Genomic DNA, 20,509 nt, shown 5'->3' with positions numbered 1-20,509 from the left:
GATGTTTCAGGGCATGTGTTTGTGCATATCGAAGCTGGAAGATAAAGACACTGCCAGATTCAGGCAAAATAATGACCATACACTATATGCTCTCATGATAAATACGGAATCATGTCAACTGAAAAAGGCCAGGTAGATTAAAAAGCAATGATTGTGTAGAAGAAGAGTTGGTTCTTTTGTGCCGCTTTTCTCTACCCGAAGGAGTCTCAAAGCGGCTTACATTCACCTTCCCATTCCTCTCCCCACAACAGACACCCGGTGAGGTGGGTGAGGCTGAGAGAGCCCTGATATCACTGCTCGGTCAGAACAGCTTGGCAAGGCCAAGGTCACCCAGCTGGCTGCATGTGGAGGAGAGGGGAATCAAACGTGACTCACCGGATTAGAAGTTGGCACTCCTAACCACTACACCACGCTGTATAGTCTTTCTCTAAGCCTCATTGTTTGCAACTGGCTAAGCAACTATGATTAAATGGATTAGCCATTCAAGTTTTAACGGTCAGAAATAGAGATGGTGAAAACAGAAAAAAATGTCAAAGGGAGGAACTATCATTCATTCATTCATTCATTCATTCATTCATTCATTCATTCATTCATTCATTCATTCATTCATTCATTCATTCATTCTGCCCTCCCGGAAGGCTCAGGGTGGTTCACATAAAACAGAAGCAATATAGATAACTTAGATTAACAATAATGAATGAAGTGAAACAACAAGCAACATGGAACAGTAGAAAAATGTGGGAAACATTAAATTAACTCATACTGATAGCCCAGTGAGCTGGGCGGAATTATGGTGGGAGGCCCAGGAGGAGGGCCCTTGGGAAATGATGGTACAGGTTGACCTCAACCAAATGCCTGGTGGAGAAGCTCCCTTTTGCAGGCACTGTGGCCCTGATCTCCTCTGGGTGCTCGTTCCACCAGGTGAGGGCTAGGATGGAGAAAGCTCTGGCCCTGCTTAAGTCCAAGCGAGCTTCCCTGGGGCCAGGGATCACCAGGAAGTTGGAAGTGCTAGAGTGTAAGGCTCTTTGGGGGGCATAAGGAGAGAGGCGATACTTCCGGTACACTGGGCCCAAAATGTGTATGGCCTTAAAGGTGATAACCAGAACCTTAAGTCTGATCTGAAATTCAACTGGAAGCCAGCGCAGCTGCTGGAGGATGGGCTGAATGTGGGACCTCCGAGGTGTTGCTGTCAGGACCCTGGTGGCTGCATTCTGGACTAGTTGCAGTTTCCGGATCAAAGTCAAGGACAGGCCTGCATACTAACTAGAGAAAGATGGACTAGAGATAGGAATTAGAGACAGATTAACAGGTAACTGAGTAGGGATGGGCATGTACTGGTTCTTCATGACAAATTTTGTCCGGTTCATGGGTTGTGAAGTTAAGTTGTGGCAGGTCAACCAGTATGAACTTTCCATGAACTTTCAAGCTCTTCATGGAAGTTGGTGAACAGAGACATTTGCAGACAGACTGTCTCTACTCACTGAGAATGGTTACAGAACTTCTAAGCAACAACTCAGAATGCATATAGAGGAACATCTGGGAGAGATCCCCTGCAGCTTTGATGTCTCTAGCAGCTTTTAATATAATATAATTATATTAAATGGGAGGCAGCTTTTAATATAATTTAAATGTATACATTAATTATTTCAATGATGCAAAATATATTTGTATATGTTTAATCTTGCTATTACCCACCTTGAGCCAACTGAGAAGGGTGGACTACAAAAATAAAGTTGTTATGGACTCTCCTGAGTCATTTTGACAAGTGTAAGTTCAGAAGATTCAGGAGTATATAAAATGGATCTTGTGCAAGCTCCAACCTGACAGCAGATTTCTCCAGGAAGTTCCTCTACATGCTCTTCAAGTTTGGTGTCTCTAAAGTGTCCAGGATCTGTTCTATATACTCTTGAACCTCCTGAGCTTGTCATTTTGACAAGTGCAGATTCAGGAGATTCAGGAGTATATAGAATGGATCCTGTGCAAGCCAGAATCAATAAAGTCACAGGGGATCTTTAGCTGAATCTCCTCTCCTCTACCAAGTCTAGTGAGGACTGGATTTACAGGGTCCTAGTTATGCCCCCTCAAGAAAGTGCCTCACCATTTGTGAGGCAGCTAAAAGTTTGTGAAAGTCCATGGTTTGCAAAAAAGGACATGTCATGAATAACTAAGTGAACCACATTTTTTGGTTCATTCCCATCTTTAGAGCTGAGGTCAAAATGCTGAATGCATATGGGAAACAAAGAAGAAAGGAGCAAGTGGAGATAGCAAGACATAAAATATATGTTCTAATGAATCAATTGCAGTCTAGAAAATTCTGAGTCTGAGGGCCCTTTACACAGATAAATAGTGACATGGAAGTTTGAGGTAAGGCAGAAATGAGTGGAAAGTCAGACCAGAATTCTAGGCATTTACACAATTGCAAAAGCCAACTGAAAGGGCCAAAGTTGCAACAGCTCCTGTTCCATTCTGCCTTTGCCAGAAGTGCTTGCGCAATCCCAGGCAAGAGCCTGAACTGTATCCTGTACCTTTAGGGCTCCTCTGAAAGCATTGTTTAAAATGTTCTACTTTAACACTGAAATTCTCAGATTACTGGATTGGTGAATTACACGAAAACTCTCAGATTACTGGATTGGTGAATTACATTTTCACCTACAGTGGTTCATTATGATCAAACACAACAAGGACAGAACTAGAAAACCAACACTGGCTAGAAGGCTTTTCAAAGATCTGGGAGTCATTGTGGCACAGCAGAATTGCTAACTCTGGGTTGTGAAATCCCTGGTGATTATTTGTGGCATCTGGGTAGGGTGGGATTTGGGCACAGGAGGGTTCTCATCAGTGTATAATACCAAAAAGTCTATCAGAAAGCCATTTTCTCTAGTGCGGGGGTCGTTAACCCCTGGGGCTGGTACCGGGCCACCAGTGGCCACGCCTCCCTCTCCCCCCCCTGCAAGCCTTGAGTGAAAGTGGCTGATTTGCTCATGCCCCGGCGAGCGCCATGTTGCGGGTGGGGGGAAGAGGGAGGCGCAGCTGCCGGCATGCTGGCGGGCACAAAGGCGCATGCGCAGAGCTGCCGGCGGGGAGCAAACAGGCTCCATGCATGCGTGTTTGCGCTGAGCTGCCGCGCATGCGCGGCTCCCGGGCCTCGCTCTCCCCCCACCCCCGCAGGCTGGCCCCAGCCTTAAAAAGGTTGGGAACTGCTGCTCTAGTGGACCTGATCTCCAATCTGGAAATCAGATGTAATATGGGATATCCCAAGTCATACTAACCCTTGTGGTCTGAGTTGATAATACAAGGCAGGACACTATCTTCAGTTTCTGCTTTGTAAAACAGAAATAATAGTGGAATAAGATGAACAGCTAGAACTGAGATAAGGCAGATAAATTAAGTTTGGAAAGTTCTTTGCACTTTAAAAGCACTCTATAAATGATTTGTCTTAGATGTTTAGTTGCCTAGTCTGAAATGGCCAGAAAAAAAGCACATTTTAATTTTTTTCTATTTCAAACCACCACCCAACATCATTTTATGCTGACTTGGACAAATCAGTTCACCCTTTAGCTTCCGGCTGCTGTTAAAGAAAATAAAAAACGCAACTGTTTTTAAATTTTCTAAAACTCATATCTCCAAATTTACAGTTAAAAGTAAGAAAGGGTGATAAAGAAATAAATGCTAAATGTCAGTTATAAATCCAAACAACTTTCAGTTTTAATAATTGCCATTCATACTCTAAGCCTTCATCACAACCTCACAAACTGACGGAGGAACTATTTTAAAGTAGTTTTACTTGTTCACTGGTATCTTTTTAATACTCAAAAGCATTAGAACAGGTCAGAGAAACTTTTACAGATCTTGGAGCACAAAAATATGTTAATAAAAGTTAATGGAATCGGCCTGCTGAAAATAGAAAGTCTGTGTTTACCCACAGGTCATGCAAAGTGCAAGTGAAAGCAAGCGCTCTATGTGAGGTTTTTTTGTTTCTTGCAAGTTCAACGTAGTCATAAGGGGCTCCTGTTCTTCCTTCTCCTTACTCCCTTGCGAAAACAGGCCCAATGTCCACACTGTGAAATCTCAAGTCAGATTTTCTTTAGATCTGAAGTGTTCCGTTCTACCAGTAGTCAGCTGCAGAGTTACGATGTCCGTTTAGAGGCCAAATTCCTGAAGCCACTGCTCAGCACAGACTGGTGTCCCTGTCTAGACTTCTATATGATTCAGCATTGCCCATAAGGTCTATTTAGCCACTCTGTCTCATCCAAGCTAATAAATAAATGTAGCACCACAGAACCTTTCCCCTCCTTTGATCCTATGACATTTGCAGAACAGACGAGTTAATAACCCTGACAAGGAGATAACTTTTACTTGCGATCAGTTGGAACATCACTAAACGAAAAATCTCTTGCAAGGCAAAGGTCTTGGAACCACTCAGAATAATCCATTTAGGCTTGGCACAAAGCCAAGGTTGGAGAACATTTCAGCAAAGCTGTCCTTTTATCAGTGTAATGCCAGGGAGTTTATGTGAGAAAGGACCAGATAAGAACTGAACATATGTGATCATGTGCCTACTGAGAAGGGTAAGGAAACAGAGACAGGAAGTTTCTTTGATCCAATAGTAGCAGCAAACTGAGAAACTTTACTAAATTAAAGTCTACTATCCCAATCCTGGTTAAAAATAAATCCACTATTCTCTCACCCCCCCAAGCATGGGGATCCAAACATTTCCAGATTTTAGAAGCACCACAGTAGCAAACTCTTTCCCACAGATGGCCAACTCATGAGAAATCTCTCATGAGATCTCTTCCTCAGGCACCATTGATCCAATCAAATTCATATCCACGTTTAGGTAAAAATTGTATGTAATTCTACATAAACATTAAAATGTGGATATGTCTGGCCATAGATATCCTGTATCACCTCTAACTTTGGCCACAGAAACCTAGATTGTCCCTGTGTTTACAACCAAATAGATTTAACAAAATGCAGCCCAACCCAGTCATGCCTATCATCATGCCACTTTATACTGGTCAAACTCAACAATCCATATTTATGCACAGTTTCAAGTAATGAAATTTCAGAGAGTGATCACATGATCACGTTCAATCAGAACCTGATCACACTGGGTGAGAAAAAAAAGGGGGTTTAATATGACTAGAACAGGCCAGGGGGAAAAAAATGACAAGGACAGATGAGTTCTTTATCCACCATTTACTTTAAATCCAAGACAATGTAGAGACAAGGTGGGGAGATCAACAATGCAGAAGCTGCACTATGAAAATAGATTTTACAAGTAAGGCTCAATAAAAATCTATATTTGCTTTTGGTGGATGCAGAGAGGGAGCATGGATTGCTGAAGCACCAAATTTTATTTCAAATAATCTTTCATTTTTATATGCAAGAAGGGGACATCAACCCAGGTGTTTCCCCCTCAGAAGAGTGTAGGAGGGAAGTCCATGACACATATCTCCTCCCACCCTGCTGTTTCTCTGTTTCTGACACCTTTGGGACTGATATACCATCCCTACAAATACGGAGATAGCTGTTTCCGTTACAAGCGCTAATGGTTGCAGGGATCTACACACTCCTTTTTCATCTGATCCTATCCTCCCCATTTCTCCTTCCTCCTCCTCCCATCCTCAGTGATGTTAACAGAGTGAGAGGACAGAATTGAACACAGATACAATGAGAAAATGAATTCAATGTGATGAACAGTGCGTTTGGAATGTTTTACCAAAAACCTTTCCAGCATAATTTTTGGCACAGAAGCTGCCAGTATAAGGCACTGTGGAATGGAATCCACTTTTTGTGCAGCAGGATGCTTCTGATATCTTCTTGCTACCTGCTTTACAGATGCTTTTTTCCAGGCACTGTTTCTTTTGTGATAGTTATGAAGAAGAAAATGCAGAAAGAAAAGCAAGAATCATCAAGAAAGCAAAAGCTGCTTCTGCCATGTCTTGTTGTGTAGGTCAGGAGCACAGATAAAGGATAAAATGTTACATGTTAAATGTAGCAAAGACATTGTCCATACTTTGATATGCCATTCCAAAGGACTGAACTCACCACTGAAAAGTCGTGGTGAATTTCCTGCATTCTGCTAGGGGTTGGACTAAATAACCCTGGAGATCCCCTTCCAACGCTATGATGCTATGTAAAAGCCAATGAACCTTGCTGTTGCCATATAGACAGTTCTAAATGAAGGCACATGAGCCTCTTGTGGCGCAGAGTGGTAAGGCAGCTGCCTGAAAGCTTTGCTCATGAGGTTGGGAGTTCAATCCCAGCAGCCGGCTCAAGGTTGACTCAGCCTTCCATCCTTCCGAGGTCGGTAAAATGAGTACCCAGCTTGCTGCTGGGGGGTAAACGGTCATGACTGGGGAAGGCACTGGCAAACCACCCCGTATTGAGTCTGCCATGAAAACGCTAGAGGGCGTCACCCCAAGGGTCAGACATGACTCGGTGCTTGCACAGGGGATACCTTTACCTTTACCTTTAAATGAAGGCACACTAATGAGAAGGCGGTCTGAAAAGCACAGATGGCATACGGGAAGATGGCATAGATACTTATAATTATTAAGGTGGCATCTGAAGAAAGGAGTGATCTAATAGCACAGGCAAGCTGGAAACCTGATCCTTAAGGGGAAGTTTGACTCCAGTGAGACTGGACTTAACACCTTTTGCAGTGAGGTAAATCTCCAGCAATGGTACAGGTTCATCAGCTATATATTCTGTAACTGCTTACATTTATTTTCTTAGTCTTAATAGAAAATACACAACACTTTTGGGAACTCATTTCATTCTAGTGCATTTCAAACATAACAGAGTAGAGCGAATAGCTAAAGCACTACTGAAGTACACATGAAGTTGCTCTACACTGACTCAGAACATCTGTCTACAGAGGGGCTCTACAAGGGGCTTATGTGCATGCTTGACTTACTCCTGATTTTCTTGGCAGTCAATCCACAAGCACTGGAATTGGTTTGGGCAGGGTTCCTCCACATGTCTGCCCTCCCTCTGAATTTTCACAGTTGTGGAGCCAGTTTATTTGCTTCTGCATATGCCCTAAGTAATCAGGATTTTCAAGAGACGGTGCTCTCATTGGTGGCATCACTGGCAGTGTCATATCATCACCCCTTTTATTTTTGGTGTATGCCTGTATCAATGTAGCATTGTAAATAAAAAGTTTAGCAGGTTCTCTGAATTCTCCCCCAAAAGTAACTCTCTAGCCTTTTCCTTTACCTGTCATCCCAGCCTTCAAAAAAAGGGAGGAAGGATGACCCAAGAAACTACCTCTGTCACAGGGAAGATATGACAGCAGATTTTAAAGGGGTCAATTTGTGAGTCTTTGAAGGACAACTTAGTGATCTGGGGAAGTCAGCATAGATTTGTCCATAACAGGTCCTGTCAGACCTTCCTTCTTTGATTTAGTGATGAGCTTATCAGACTGTGGAGACCCCGTTGACATTGTTTACCTGGATTTCAGTTTTTCACAGAGTTCCCCATGTGCAGAGTTCTATATTTGGGTAACAAAAATGGGAAGTATGCATACTGGATGGGGGATACACTTCTGGCTAGTGATGTGTGTGAACACATCTTGGAGTTTTGGTAGGCTGTAAGCTAAATATGAGCAGCCAGTATGATACAGGGGCAAGATCAGCTAATATGGTATTGCAGTATATCAACAGAAGTATAACATTTAAATCATAAGATTTCGCAATCCCGCTGTACACCAAACACTGGTCAAGCCACACTTGGAGGCCTTATTTCAAGAAGGATATGGACTATGGATTGGGTGCAGAAAATAGTAGTAAAGATCAGGGGACTGGTGACCAAGCCCTATGAGGAACTGCTGAGGGATATGAGAATGTTCATTTTAGAGAAGACGACATGATTCCTCTCTTAAAGTATTTCAAAGGCTGTCATTTAGAGGAGCACAGGAAGCTGTTCCTGGTGGCAGCAAAGAATATGACTTGGAATAATGGGTTTAAGTCAGCGGTCCCCAACCTTCATCTGGTCGGGGACCGCCTCTGGGGATGGGGGAGAGCCAGCAGCCTGGCTGCCGCAGTTGCTCAAAAACACGCACACGCGGAACTGCCGCGCGTGTGCGTTTTGGCTACCAGGGGGCGCAAACGCGCATGCGTGGCAGTTCCGCGCGTGCGCGTTAGCGTCGCTGCTCCGCCGGCTGCCGCGCCGGCTGCTCCGCCGGCTGCCGCGCTGGCTGCCGTGCCGGTCTCTTCCCCCCCCCCTCTCGTTGCAGGGGGGGGAGGCAGGCACGGCCGCTGGCGGCCTGGTACGATGGCCTTTGCGGCCTGGTACCGGGTCGCGGACCGGGGGTTGGGGACCCCTGGTTTAAGTTACAGGTAGAAAGGTACCAGCTGGATATTAGAGGAAACTTTCTTATGGAATGAATAGTTCAGTAGTAGAATTGGCTGTCTAGGGAGGTGGTGAGCTCCCTTTCAAACAATAGCTGAACAAACCCTTGTCACGGATGCTTTATGTTGATATTGCATTGAGCAGAGGGTTGGACTAGATGGGCTATGAGGCACCTTATAACTCTATGATTTTATCTTTGTGCAATAAAGGCTATAGAATTAATTATTTTATGAGGAGCTGGTCCTATAATGGTTTACATTATTCTCCTTTCCCCCATTTTATGGTAACAAAAAACCTGTGAGTGTAACCGGCTGGTTCCCCAGCAAGTATCCATGGCATAGGGTGTGACTCTCTCAGATCCTAGTATGACATTTTAACCACTATCCTACTCTGGTACAAAGTACGCAGCACTCATTAACTGGGTGGGACAGGGTGCTGCTTTTATTGGTTCCTGCATGGCTGGGATACATTGATATGCTCTACCTGACACGGTAGCCTATTCTGCATGGGCAGGAATGAATCTGACCGTAGTACAGGCACTCTGTACTTGTATACTGAAAATGATTCCTGAACTCCCCTTCCACTGAAAGGGTGCCACCAAGGGTGACTGTAGAATAAATGGGTTCCCATTTGTGTAATGTAGCATGTCTTATCACTTGCACATCCACAATATAGGAAAGCTGGTTAAACAAGCTTCTTGGCCACTGAATGCCCAAGGCAGATATCTTCTTGTTGTTGTTAGGTGCAAAGTCGTGTCCGACCCATCGCGACCCCATGGACAATGATCCTCCAGGCCTTCCTGTCCTCTACCATTCCCTGGAGTCCATTTAAGTTTGCATCTACTGCTTCAGTACCTCCATCCAGCCACCTCATTCTCTGTCGTCTCCTTCTCCTTTTGCCCTCAATCGCTCCCAGCATTAGGCTCTTCTCCAGGGAGTCCTTCCTTCTCATGAGGTGGCCAAAGTATTTGAGTTTCATCTTCAGGATCTGGCCTTCTAAGGAACAGTCAGGGCTGATCTCCTCTAGGACTGACCGGTTTGTTCGCCTTGCAGTCCAAAGGACTCTCAAGAGTCTTCTCCAGCACCAGAGTTCAAAAGCCTCAGTTCTTTGACGCTCAGCCTTCCTTATGGTCCAACTTTCGCAGCCATACATTGCAACTGGGAAGACCATAGCCTTGACTAAACGTACTTTCGTTGGCAGGGTGATGTCTCTGCTTTTTAGGATGCCATCTAGATTTGCCATTGCTTTCCTCCCCAGGAGCAAGCGTCTTTTAATTTCTTTGCTGCAGTCCCCATCTGCAGTGATCTTGGAGCCCAGGAAAATAAAATCTGTCACTATCTCCATTTCTTCCCCAACTATTTACCAGGAATTGAGAGGGCCAGATGCCATGATCTTTGCTTTCTTGATGTTGAGTTTCAAGCCAACTTTTGCACTCTCCTCCTTCACCCGCATCAACAGGCTCTTTAGTTCCTCTTCACTTTCTGCCATTAGAGTGGTATCATCTGCATATCTGAGGTTGTTGATATTTCTCCCTGCAATCTTGATCCCAATTTGTGACTCCTCTAATCCCGCATTTCTCATGATGTGCTCTGCATACAAGTTAAATAGGCAAGGCGACAGTATACAGCCTTGCCGAACTCCTTTCTCAATTTTGAACCAGTCAGTGATTCCATGTTCAATTCTCACTGTTGCTTCTTGACCTGCATATAAGTTTCTCAAGAGACAAATAAGATGCTCTGGTATTCCCATCTCTTTAAGAACTTGCCCCAATTTGTTGTGCTTCACACAATAAAAGGCTTTAGCATAGTCAATGAAGCAGAAGTAGATGTTCTTCTGGAACTCCCTAGCTTTCTCCATGATCCAGCGTATGTTGGCAATTTGATCTCTAGTTCCTCTGCCTCTTCGAAATCCTGCCTGTACTCTGGAAGTTCTCAGTCCACATATTGTTGGAGCCTAGCTTGTAAAATTTTGAGCATAACCTTGCTAGCATGAGAAATGAGTGCAATGGTGCAGTAGTTTGAACATTCTTTGGCAATTCCCTTCTTTGGGATTGGAATGTAAACTGACCTTTTCCAATCCTGTGGCCATTGTTGAGTTTTCCAAATTTGCTGGCATATTGAGTGTAGCACTTTTACTGCATCATCTTTTAAGATTTTGAATAGTTCTACTGGAATGCTGTCACCACCACTAGCTTTATTGTTGCTCAGACTTCCTAAGGCCCATTTGACTTCACATTCCAGGATGTCTGGCTCCTGGTCAGTAACTACCCTTTTGTGGTTATCAGGGATGTTAAGCTCACTCTTTTATAGTTCTACAGGACCACTTATGGCAAGGAGCAGAACATTAAAATCCCTTTTTTTTAAATTAAGACTATAATATAGGGCCACCAATCAATTCGACAATGACAAATTGCATGCATGATAGAAAATAAAATATTGTGTAAAATGTTTATGGAACTCCCTCTTTAAAAAGTCAATCTCAACCTGGACTGGTTAGGTTTTTCATAAAATGATTAAAATAACAAACTTGTTAGCTCATGGACTAGGCATGGCAAATTTTTTTTGGTTGTTTGTTGTCTTTATTCTGACTTTACTGTACTGTTTAGTAAGCTAACTTGAGGGTCTTTCCAGGAGACAGATGGGATATGAATTTTAAATTCCCTCCCCCCCAATAGTGCTTTACACTTGCATTGTAGATTAATTCGCTGACCTTTCTAGTCATTTACAGTCATTTTGTCTATAACACAGAATTTCACTAAGATAATATGTACACCAACAACCATAATTTGACACATTCAGTGTTTTCCGCTGTTTGGTGACTGAAGGGTAATTCACATGACCCTTTCAGAATGGTAGGATGTGGCTGCCAGACATGTGGTTAACCGTGAATCCACATGGACACAATTGCAAGATTGTTTCAGCATATGTCTAAATCCCTTGCCAGCCGGTGAGTAAATTTTCTCTTTCAGTTTATTACAAACTGGCCAAAAAATATGATCATATGGTGATTCAACCAGACAATATTCATCAGCACAGATTCAAAACTCACACCATACTCTTGGTACCTATAAGGCCATGTAACCTTGCCCTTTGCCTATTTCTTTGCAATGTACTTTATTTTCTGAGTGCTTAGGTAACCAATGTCCTGGTGACAGGGCACCCCTAAGAATGTTTTCCTGGAAGTAAGCTCAAAATTTCTCTCCCTGTCTTTAATCAAACTGTAGGAAAGGATTATATCTCTGAAAACTCTCCTATGGAAAAATCTCCCCCAAAGCACAAAAAAGCATTGTGAAAAACAAGTTGGGCTTGAACTTTTCTCCCTGATATGTTTGAAGGATCATATGATACATTCACATGACTATTGAAAATTGGCATTCCCCATCCCCACCTACAACCTAAAGTGGTTTAGTCTACCACCTCACGCTTCTATCACATCATTTTATTGCATGTAGTGGAATAAGTCAAACCAATTAAGGACATTATTTTGAAAAGTACTTCTTCATAAGCAAATATATGAAGAAAGGAGCTGCTTGTTTTTCAGTATTGTAACACAGATCGCCTGCTTTCTTGTGTACATGGCCCCTCCCCCAGTTTATCCTCAATAGCATTTGGCTAGGATAAAAGAATAAGAGGGAGAAAGAGAGAAAGAGGGATTGCCTCAAGTGGACATATGAATCTAGGGTTCTATAGTCTTCTCCAACAGTTTATCAACTACATCATCCAGTGTGTTTTTGTTTTATCATATGCACTGTTGCCTCAGAAATAGGGGTCTGTTCTCCTCCATACACTTGCAGGCTGTCCCATTTCAGCTAGTATACAAAAATGCAGTGCCAGCTGTGGGTGGATGTTGAACTTTCTAACTACCATTCTATTCTCTGAGGCAATAAGGACGATTTTGTAAACAATGTTGCCCACAAACCAAACATAAACGGATGGAATAAGATATTCAGCAGAAATGGGCACACACCCCCTCAAAAGAAATTACATGCTATTCTAGATGTTTAGGCCATGTACCAACTTTTCTTTCTAAAATGAGAATATTTACACAGAGGGAGGTATTATATATACCTGGTTTTAGTTAAACTCCAGTCCAGCTGACCAAAAGAATAAAGCAACTATAGATACTGCAAAAGCATGTTTACTTTTGGCTAGAGGGGGTAAAAAGAGAACTTGGACCATACCACTCATTACTTTGCATCCACATAGAATGGGAACTCCTTTTCTATGGCAAACTGCTCTTGATAACCCTTCCCCTAGTAAGTCTTTTTTCCCTTGGAGGATTCCAGAACCACAGAAAACATGGATCTGTGACAGTAATTGAGGTAAAATAGTAAAAAAATAAATTACATTTGTATCCCAATCCCTTCCAAGATTACTTGGCTTTCCTCTTCTCACAACAATCCTTCAAGGAAGGATTGAGAGAGGGGGGACTGTGAAAGTAAGAAAGAGGAGGCCAAAGTCACTAAGTGAATTTGTGGCTGACCAGGAATTTGAACCCAAGTCTTCCCAGTCCTTGTTCAACATTTAAACCACTACACATGAGTGGTTTTAAAAAGCAGCAAGATGGCAGCTTTGGGGAGTAAAGAATTAAGCCCCCTTTCCCCCTCTAGTCCTTTCTTTTGTGAAAAATACTCCCCCTGGAGGCACACTATAGTTAAGAAGGTTTGGCTAGTTAACATTATATGTATTAGTGTAACATGCACTTTGGCCTTAAATACAACATTCCATGAATAAATTGTTCTAGAAAGTCATATTTTGCACTTCCATTCCACCTAATTGCATTTCAGGACAAAAAAAATAGGCTTCCGTCTAATGACTTTCAGGACATATCTCCAAAAATAAGTTCATTAAGCATGTCTGATTCCAATCTGAATGCCATTGAACAGCTGTATGGCAGGATGGCTGGGCATTCACTAGGCACAGGGCTTTTTTTTTTTACTGCAGCCCAACCTGTTGAGCTTCTGCCAACACTTAAAGAAATGCTGCCTCCCAAAAGACAACTTCTGGCAAGCCTGTCTTCAAACCTCCCGAAATAAAGGAAGCCAAGCAAATCTCTCTCTCTCTCTCAGCAGAAAAGGGGATCGTATAGATATTAATTCTGCCTGCTGTTGCAGAAAATATTTTCAAAGTGTGTGGAACTGTAATTAAAATTTCTAAGCCCTCCTCTGTTCCTTTACACATCCATGTTATTTTCACTTCAGAGTACTTTCATATTCCTGTTGAGCTAAAAGTCAAGTCAACATCTTACGTTTAGTTGCCAAGAGCTGAGATTTATGTTGGCCTCGAACAAGCCGGCAGGTGGATCCATCTCCATTGCAGACCCCACAGTTATCTTCCTTCACAGTGCTTCCCAGCTGGTGATCACAGCCAACAATCTGACAAAAGAGAAGGATATGCAGTTCAAATTGAGCACCTCCGGACTGTTGGATCCATCTCCGTGGTTAGTTCCCGCCAATTTCTCCCCCTTACATTGTCCCCAGAGGGCCATATAGCATCTTAGCAATGAGAAGGAGAGCAAATGAATCTGCCCAGGACAGTTCCACGTGTACTTAGGAGCAAACTACTTATAAGGTAGCCGAAAAAGAAAAACTTCTTAAACCTGGAATATCAAATATAAGCAGGAGAATGAAGCCTAGGACCAACAAAGTAGATACAAGCTCTATGCAATGTTTATGTGTATATTATTTCAGAGTTAAAGCCAGTGGGACACAATGCACTTGAAATGATGTGTACGATTGCTTGCCTATATGATTAGGCAAACAGATACATATCATCTGGAGCACTATAAGTAGCTTTCGAATCCTGCTGCGGTCCTGGTAAAGTGCCTACCTGCTATGCCTGTCAGAATAACATGTGGTGTTACTTACATATGGCCATCACCCCGTTCTGTTTTTTGCAAACCATACTGAGAGAACATTCATGGTGTGACACAACAGGGAAGCCATATTGAAAACAAAAAGCAGAAAATCTGGATTTCATTTCTAGTTCTCCACAGGCATTGGGGAGTTGTTGGGTGGAGTAGTTTATTCCAAAATGTACATGACTTAGAGTACTCAGATCAAAACCAATACATGTAGCCTAATCTACAAAACAGGTGAAGTTAAAAGTACCTGAAGACACGTGGGTGTCGTCACATGTCAGTCAGGTGACTTTCCTGCCTTGGAGTGAAGTACAGAAACGTGTACCATTTGCAGACCAAGGGAGGGCTGAAACTAGTGATGGATTTCAGAAATTCAGCTCTGTACTCAAAAGTCCCACAAAATTCAATCAGAATGAAACATGTCCTAGCCTGAGCAACATATAATAAAACTTCTTGCTTTGAATCAAATGCTCACTTTGGCAGCACATATACAAAAACTGGAATGATACAGAGAAGATTAGTATGGCCACTGCACAAGGATGTCACACAGAATTCAAGTCCAGTCGTTCCTTGGAGACCCACAAGTTGAATAGGCTTTCAAGAGCCAAAGCACTCTTCATCAAAAACTTTGTGATAATACTGTTTTTGTTTCTGCCTCCAGACTGAAAGGATTTTCACCAAAATGTGACCTAAATGAGAGAAAGGCTGCTGTCCGGGCCTGTCCAGCCCTCCGAAACCACAGGCAGTGGGCCAATCCAGAGGTGCTTGGATTGGCACAGCAACTAGAGCGCCCCTAGAGCACCCGCCAGGCAGCTTTGCTGGGTGCCTCTGCATTGGGATGGCCCCTAGAGCACCCACCTCCCCCAGCAGCATGGGACCACTTGCCCAGTGTTGCTGCCACACTACTCCTGGGCGGCGAGGGCTGCGCTTGGTTGCCACACCTCCGTCCTGCCTCCCACTGCCCTCTGCCCGCCTGCTGCTGAGGCACCCGCACCCAAACAAGGGGCCACCAGCAGCAGCTCGCAGCCCTCTGGCTGCCCACCACCGAACCAGCCGCTACCAATGGCCCTGGCTGACAGCGCAATGCTCACCAGTCGCTCGCCATGCGGCCAGGATACACCACCGCCCCTGCCATTGCTTGGCCGCCGCCCTCTCTGCCGCCAGGACGCCAGCCCCTAGCCCTCCACATGCTCGCTGCCACTTGCCCTGATTCCCAGCGGCCTGCCCACCACCAACCTCCTCGCCGCCAATGCGCTGCTCGCCTCAGGTACATCCCCCCCCTTGGCCCGGTCTCCCTCCCATTGCCCGCTAGCAGCCATTGCATTCCTGAATGTAATGGGCTTTTCGGCTAGTAAATAAATAAATTGTTGTTTTATGGCTAAACAGGGTAACTAGGTGAGATAGGGACTAAGCCAAATGAGAGAATAATTATCATGTTTTCTAGTAGCAATCACTTCCTAAAATATTATCTTCGGACCCTGGTACACATGCTCATTTTTAAACATGTTATTTTTGAAAATGTTGGGCATAGTTGTAAAACTTCAAGCTATCACTGTCAAGGTCTAAGGCTGCAATTCCTTAAACTAGAGATCACATGTCTTTCTCTGTTAGCTTTTCCTATCCTCCTTCTCTCCCAATTCTGTTGCTTTCCTTCTCCTGTTTGTTAAGTGTGCTCTTTCAGAATGTGGGAGTAGAGGACACTTGATGATACTGGATAAAGACAAGATAACTTCCGGTTGTATCTTTTTTAACCACTGTGGATCTGTTAAACAAACAGAAGCAAATTCTGGGCTCTATTTGTTTCCTGGCTATTTTTAACTGACATTCTGTTACTCAGGAGCTCAATCTTTCTACAGATATCAGTCCCTTATATTTGGAAGGAAGAGGCTGTGACAGAAACAGGCAAAAGGGATACAAAACATGAAGATTTTAAAATTCAGATGTCAGAATCCAAGTGCAAATTTTCACATACTGTGTCATGCAGTGAGTTTCTGAGTATGTTCCATCAAACCTGCTCATAGTGTGAGAACATGAGCACAGCATCGATGAAATAGAAAAAAGTAACGTCTAAGTAGGAAGCACTTTACCACCAAAAGCCTATTTTAATTTAGAAATGAAAAGCAAATTACTGGGAGAAATTGGGGAGAAAGGATATGAATTGCCTAAGAGACTTGGTGCTACATTATCAAACCAAAATGCAGTAAGTTAATAAAGTTGGTAGTAACTTTTTGGATTTGCCAAGACTCATGATTAAATTTTCTGGACCGCGTGGCTGTAGAAAAAAATTACATGTCCCAAACACCAGAAGGCGAATAAAATGAAACCATATGTTTTAGAAATAAATTGATTGGTTTTTAATATCTGTGGTTGACAGCCGTAAATCTGAAGCTAAAATTTTGTTGCTTCTGTGAGTTTAAAATAAAGCACAAAGGGCCAGAATTTAAGTTATGTTTTAACAGGTACAGTCAGGAATGTGTGTCAGATATGATCATTTTAAAAAGCCACAGGTGCCTAGATGAACTTATAGAAATTTTACAGTGCATCCAATTGAAGCTGGCATCATCTTGAAGGACTGCAGCTGCAGTTCAATTTTACGTAAATCAGAGTTTAAGTCAAGTTTGGTGAAACTTCTAAAGTCCATGGAATTTTGCATGGTTTATAAAATTTGTAGTATAATTTCACCCCTCCCCCAGCTTTGGATTTTTCTGTTTCAGGTACACTGAACCCCAAAATATTGGTATTTCCTGAGATTCCTGAATCCCAATACTGGTATGGTATTTGACTTTGGTAAATATTTAGGAATCCCAATTTTGGGGGGCTCCATTATACCATATGAGGACCATTATAGTCAATAGACCCCATAGGGTGTAATGGAGAATTGATCCATTATATGGAACTCTGCTGGAGCATCCCAACAAAGGGCCCCCCACCCTCCATTATTTCCAAAGGAGGAGGGAAACAGCATTTAAAGGGATTGTGGTCCCTTTAAATGCTTTCTCCAAGTTGCGTCTTCAGCTTGGAATGCACTCTAAGGATGATTTAAAGGGATCATAGTTTCTTTAAATGCCTCCCCCCACTTGAGACCTCACCCAGAATGCATTTAAAGGGGCTGCAGTATCTTTAAATATCTTTAAATTGTCAAGCATTGACCGGTCCCTGGTGATAAAAAGGTTGGGGACCACTGCTCTAGATAGCTGAAATTAAATCCAATCTAGACCCATCTGAAAGTATTTTGTTTGCCAGATTAGCTAAATACATAGGGCTGATGGTATTTCTTAACATGTACAAAAGAATGGATTTGATCTATCCAGGATTTTTTTCACTTGATGATGCCTAATTACTACAGCCACCATTCTACTTGGCTTTTGTCCCTGTGGGTCCCCTAATCCCCAGCAGAATCTTTTTGGTGGGGAAAAGGGATCCATCCTCCCTTCAGAGGCTCATTCAAAATGTGTTTCAAGAGGCTTGTTCCTATTGAGATCAATAAATTATTCTCCTTTCTTTTAAGTTTTATGACCACAACAATGAAGCTGAAGTTGCATAATGATTAATAATAATATAATGTTATAATGGTTTTGTTTTCAGATAATGCATTCTGTGAAGAATGTGTAAATTAAATTAGCTTCTGTTCTCTGCATGACCACTAGTAATCACACTAACTTTCTGTGAAGCAAATATCTGGGACATTCAGATATTTTTTAATGCCCTGTCATCATGTGGCTCATTCCCTTAATAGTTCTGAACTGTAACTTGCCTTGTATGTTTCATACAGAAATAAACCAGAGCAAACAGGCAGTCTTTCACTGGTAACCAAAATATAGTTCTCTAGCATTATGCTTTAACTAGCTTCAAAGCCCGTTCCTAAGAATGGGCCTTGAAAGGGTCCCCTCCTCTGGCCCCTGGACTGGCAGCTTAAGGTGGCCTTGGGCAGCAGCTTGCAGCCAGATCAAGTGGGGCGGGTGGGGACTGGGTACCTTGTTAGGAAGACCGAGACAGAGTTCCTTAGCAGTCAGCTAGTCAGTCCTTAACGATCAGTCAGCAGGCCGGGAGGCCCTTGTCAGCAGGCCCAGCCTAGCAGGCCAAGAAGCCCTTGTTGTTGTTGTTGTTGTTGTTATTATTATTTCGATTTATAACCTGCCACTCCCATCAGTCTCATGGCAGGTAACAATACATAAAATCCCATAAAATCCATAATACATAAAAACATCCTACAACAAAGCATCATCTAACCCAGTGCATGATAGCAGTGGCACCCCCAGGAAGGAGACCAGGGAACACTGCAATATATCCCTGAGAAGGGAGGGGAAAGGGGCCCCCGATCTTCCAAAGGAGGTGCCGGCCTCAACCAAAGGCCTGGTGGAAGAGCTTCGTCTTGCAGGCCTTGTGGAAAGTTGGTAAATCCCACAGGGCCCGCAGCTCTCCACCACGATCCTTTGCCCAGGGCCTCTCCCCTTACCTGCTGCTGGCTCCAAGCACTGAGGCATCTGAGAACAAAGAGGCTAGAGTCGAGGGATGGAGGGCAGGAGCTGCAGGGGCAGGGCCAATCAGGGTAAAGACGGCTGCACCCTGATTGGCCCTATTCCAACTTGGACAGCTGGACACATCCCACCACCTAGGCTGTTTCATAAATATATAGAGGAAAAAGAATGGATAAGGATATAAAGATATCATGCTGTAGTTTAGGTCAACATCCAGACTTTGCAATGAGTTTGATTCTTAATTTGGGCTAAAAGAAAATTAAAATGGCTGGGCCACTAACTAGAATATGCTCCCCTGATGTTAAGATATATACATAAAATATAATTACTCTAAATGAAGCAAGAAGGTCCACTAAACAGTGGCAATTAATGTTTTGTGAACCACTTAAAAGGCATGGTCAAATGGCCTAACCATATGTATTGTTGCTGTATATTTCACAATATGTTAACTTTGGCTCTATTTGACAGATTCTTCCATGAATACAAAGTGGACCAGCAATGACACGTTCTGGTTGAGCCTTGCTTTCCCCTAAATGCCCTAGGGTAAAACTTTCTCACAATAATTTATTTTCAGTGTTGAGAAATTTGGCCAGGAATTAGCATAATAAAAACAAGCCAGCAAATCTAGGAAAGTATAGATAAATCTTCTTTCAAAAGTCTTGTCTACACCACAAATTTTACAACAGAGATCCTGGTATTGGACCGTGTGTCCCTAATCTACTTAAACACTTGTTTTTAATTTGAACCTTGTTCATGTTTTATAATCAGTTTGACAAGCTGATGCACCCTTGAGTTTTCATCTGGTTACTTGCAGACACGGATAAGAGTACATACTGGAACTAGAACTGTAGCTGCGTGTTTAAGGAGGACAAACAAGGTGGGTTACGATGGCAGTGCACTGGCAGGATTAACTTAACATATAATTTAGATAACACCATCAGTATGCCATTCACATAACATCTGAATTAAGTGTAAGCTAAATTTCTAAGACGACTGTAATGCAAAACAAAAGAACATATGCTCAAGCCACATGGATAGAAATTTTAATTCTGGACAATCTTGTTGTTGGCATTCATGAAGTACACAATTGAGTATATCAATGCTTCTGTGTAATAACTGGATATTGATCATTATTTTAGGCTGATGAAGGAATGAAAAGAGTGGCCTTTAGCTGTTTACATTTCTTTTAGTACTCGAATCAATTTTTTTAAATGGATTCATATTTTTTATCTTCTTGGAGGTAAAGAAAAAAAGCAAGGAGGGTTTTAAAAGCCAGCTCCCAATATAATTATGCATAATGCTATTTAAGAATAGCATATAAATAGGAACTTTTCTCAAAACCTATACAATAGAGCTTGGCCTTTGCATGTATCTTGTAAGCAAAAACCACAATTGTACTTTTATTTATTTCATTTATGCCCTACCTTAGATTTCCTGGTAAGTAGGGTTGGCTAAATCCCTCCCAGCTACTGGTGGTGGTGGGGACTAACCAGGAGCAGCAGGGAGGCTCAATCGTTTTACAGTGACATGATAATCTATTCTAATCTAATCCCTTTCATTTTGTAATTTAATAGAGAAATCTAATAGAGAAATAAGGATATCTTTGGATACTTAGACCTGGTGACGCAAGCAGTGAATAGGCAAGACAGATCTTTCTACCAAGCTGAAAGGGCCCTGAATTTGCAGAAAAATCTGAATTTTAATACACTGAGCAGTTTATAAAATCCAAAAATGATAAAAGGGGTGCCTGTAGGGTTAAGCCACAGATCCCCCCAGGGCCTGTTGTTAGGCAACCACAGCATTCCAAGCTTGGC

General features: G+C 42.7%; 1 protein-coding gene and 1 non-coding gene across 4 annotated transcripts in view; one reads left to right on the top strand and one right to left on the bottom strand.

The window, feature by feature from the left end:
* Positions 1 to 20,509, bottom strand: part of ADAMTSL1 (ADAMTS like 1) — a 555,547-nt gene that overhangs the window by 178,231 nt on the left and 356,807 nt on the right. For all 3 annotated transcript variants that reach the window (XM_077345150.1, XM_077345149.1, XM_077345151.1), the window contains one exon: positions 13,606 to 13,732. In XM_077345150.1, coding sequence (XP_077201265.1) covers positions 13,606 to 13,732 — 127 coding nt within the window. The remainder of the gene's footprint in view (positions 1 to 13,605; positions 13,733 to 20,509) is intronic.
* On the top strand, positions 14,685 to 14,789 carry LOC143842513 (U6 spliceosomal RNA). Its single transcript, XR_013233154.1, has one exon. It is a non-coding gene; the product is annotated as a U6 spliceosomal RNA (small nuclear RNA).

Source organism: Paroedura picta, chromosome 7 (genome assembly GCF_049243985.1).
Source record: "Paroedura picta isolate Pp20150507F chromosome 7, Ppicta_v3.0, whole genome shotgun sequence".
NCBI lineage: Eukaryota > Metazoa > Chordata > Lepidosauria > Squamata > Gekkonidae > Paroedura > Paroedura picta.
This window is presented reverse-complemented; position numbering and strand designations above follow the sequence as displayed.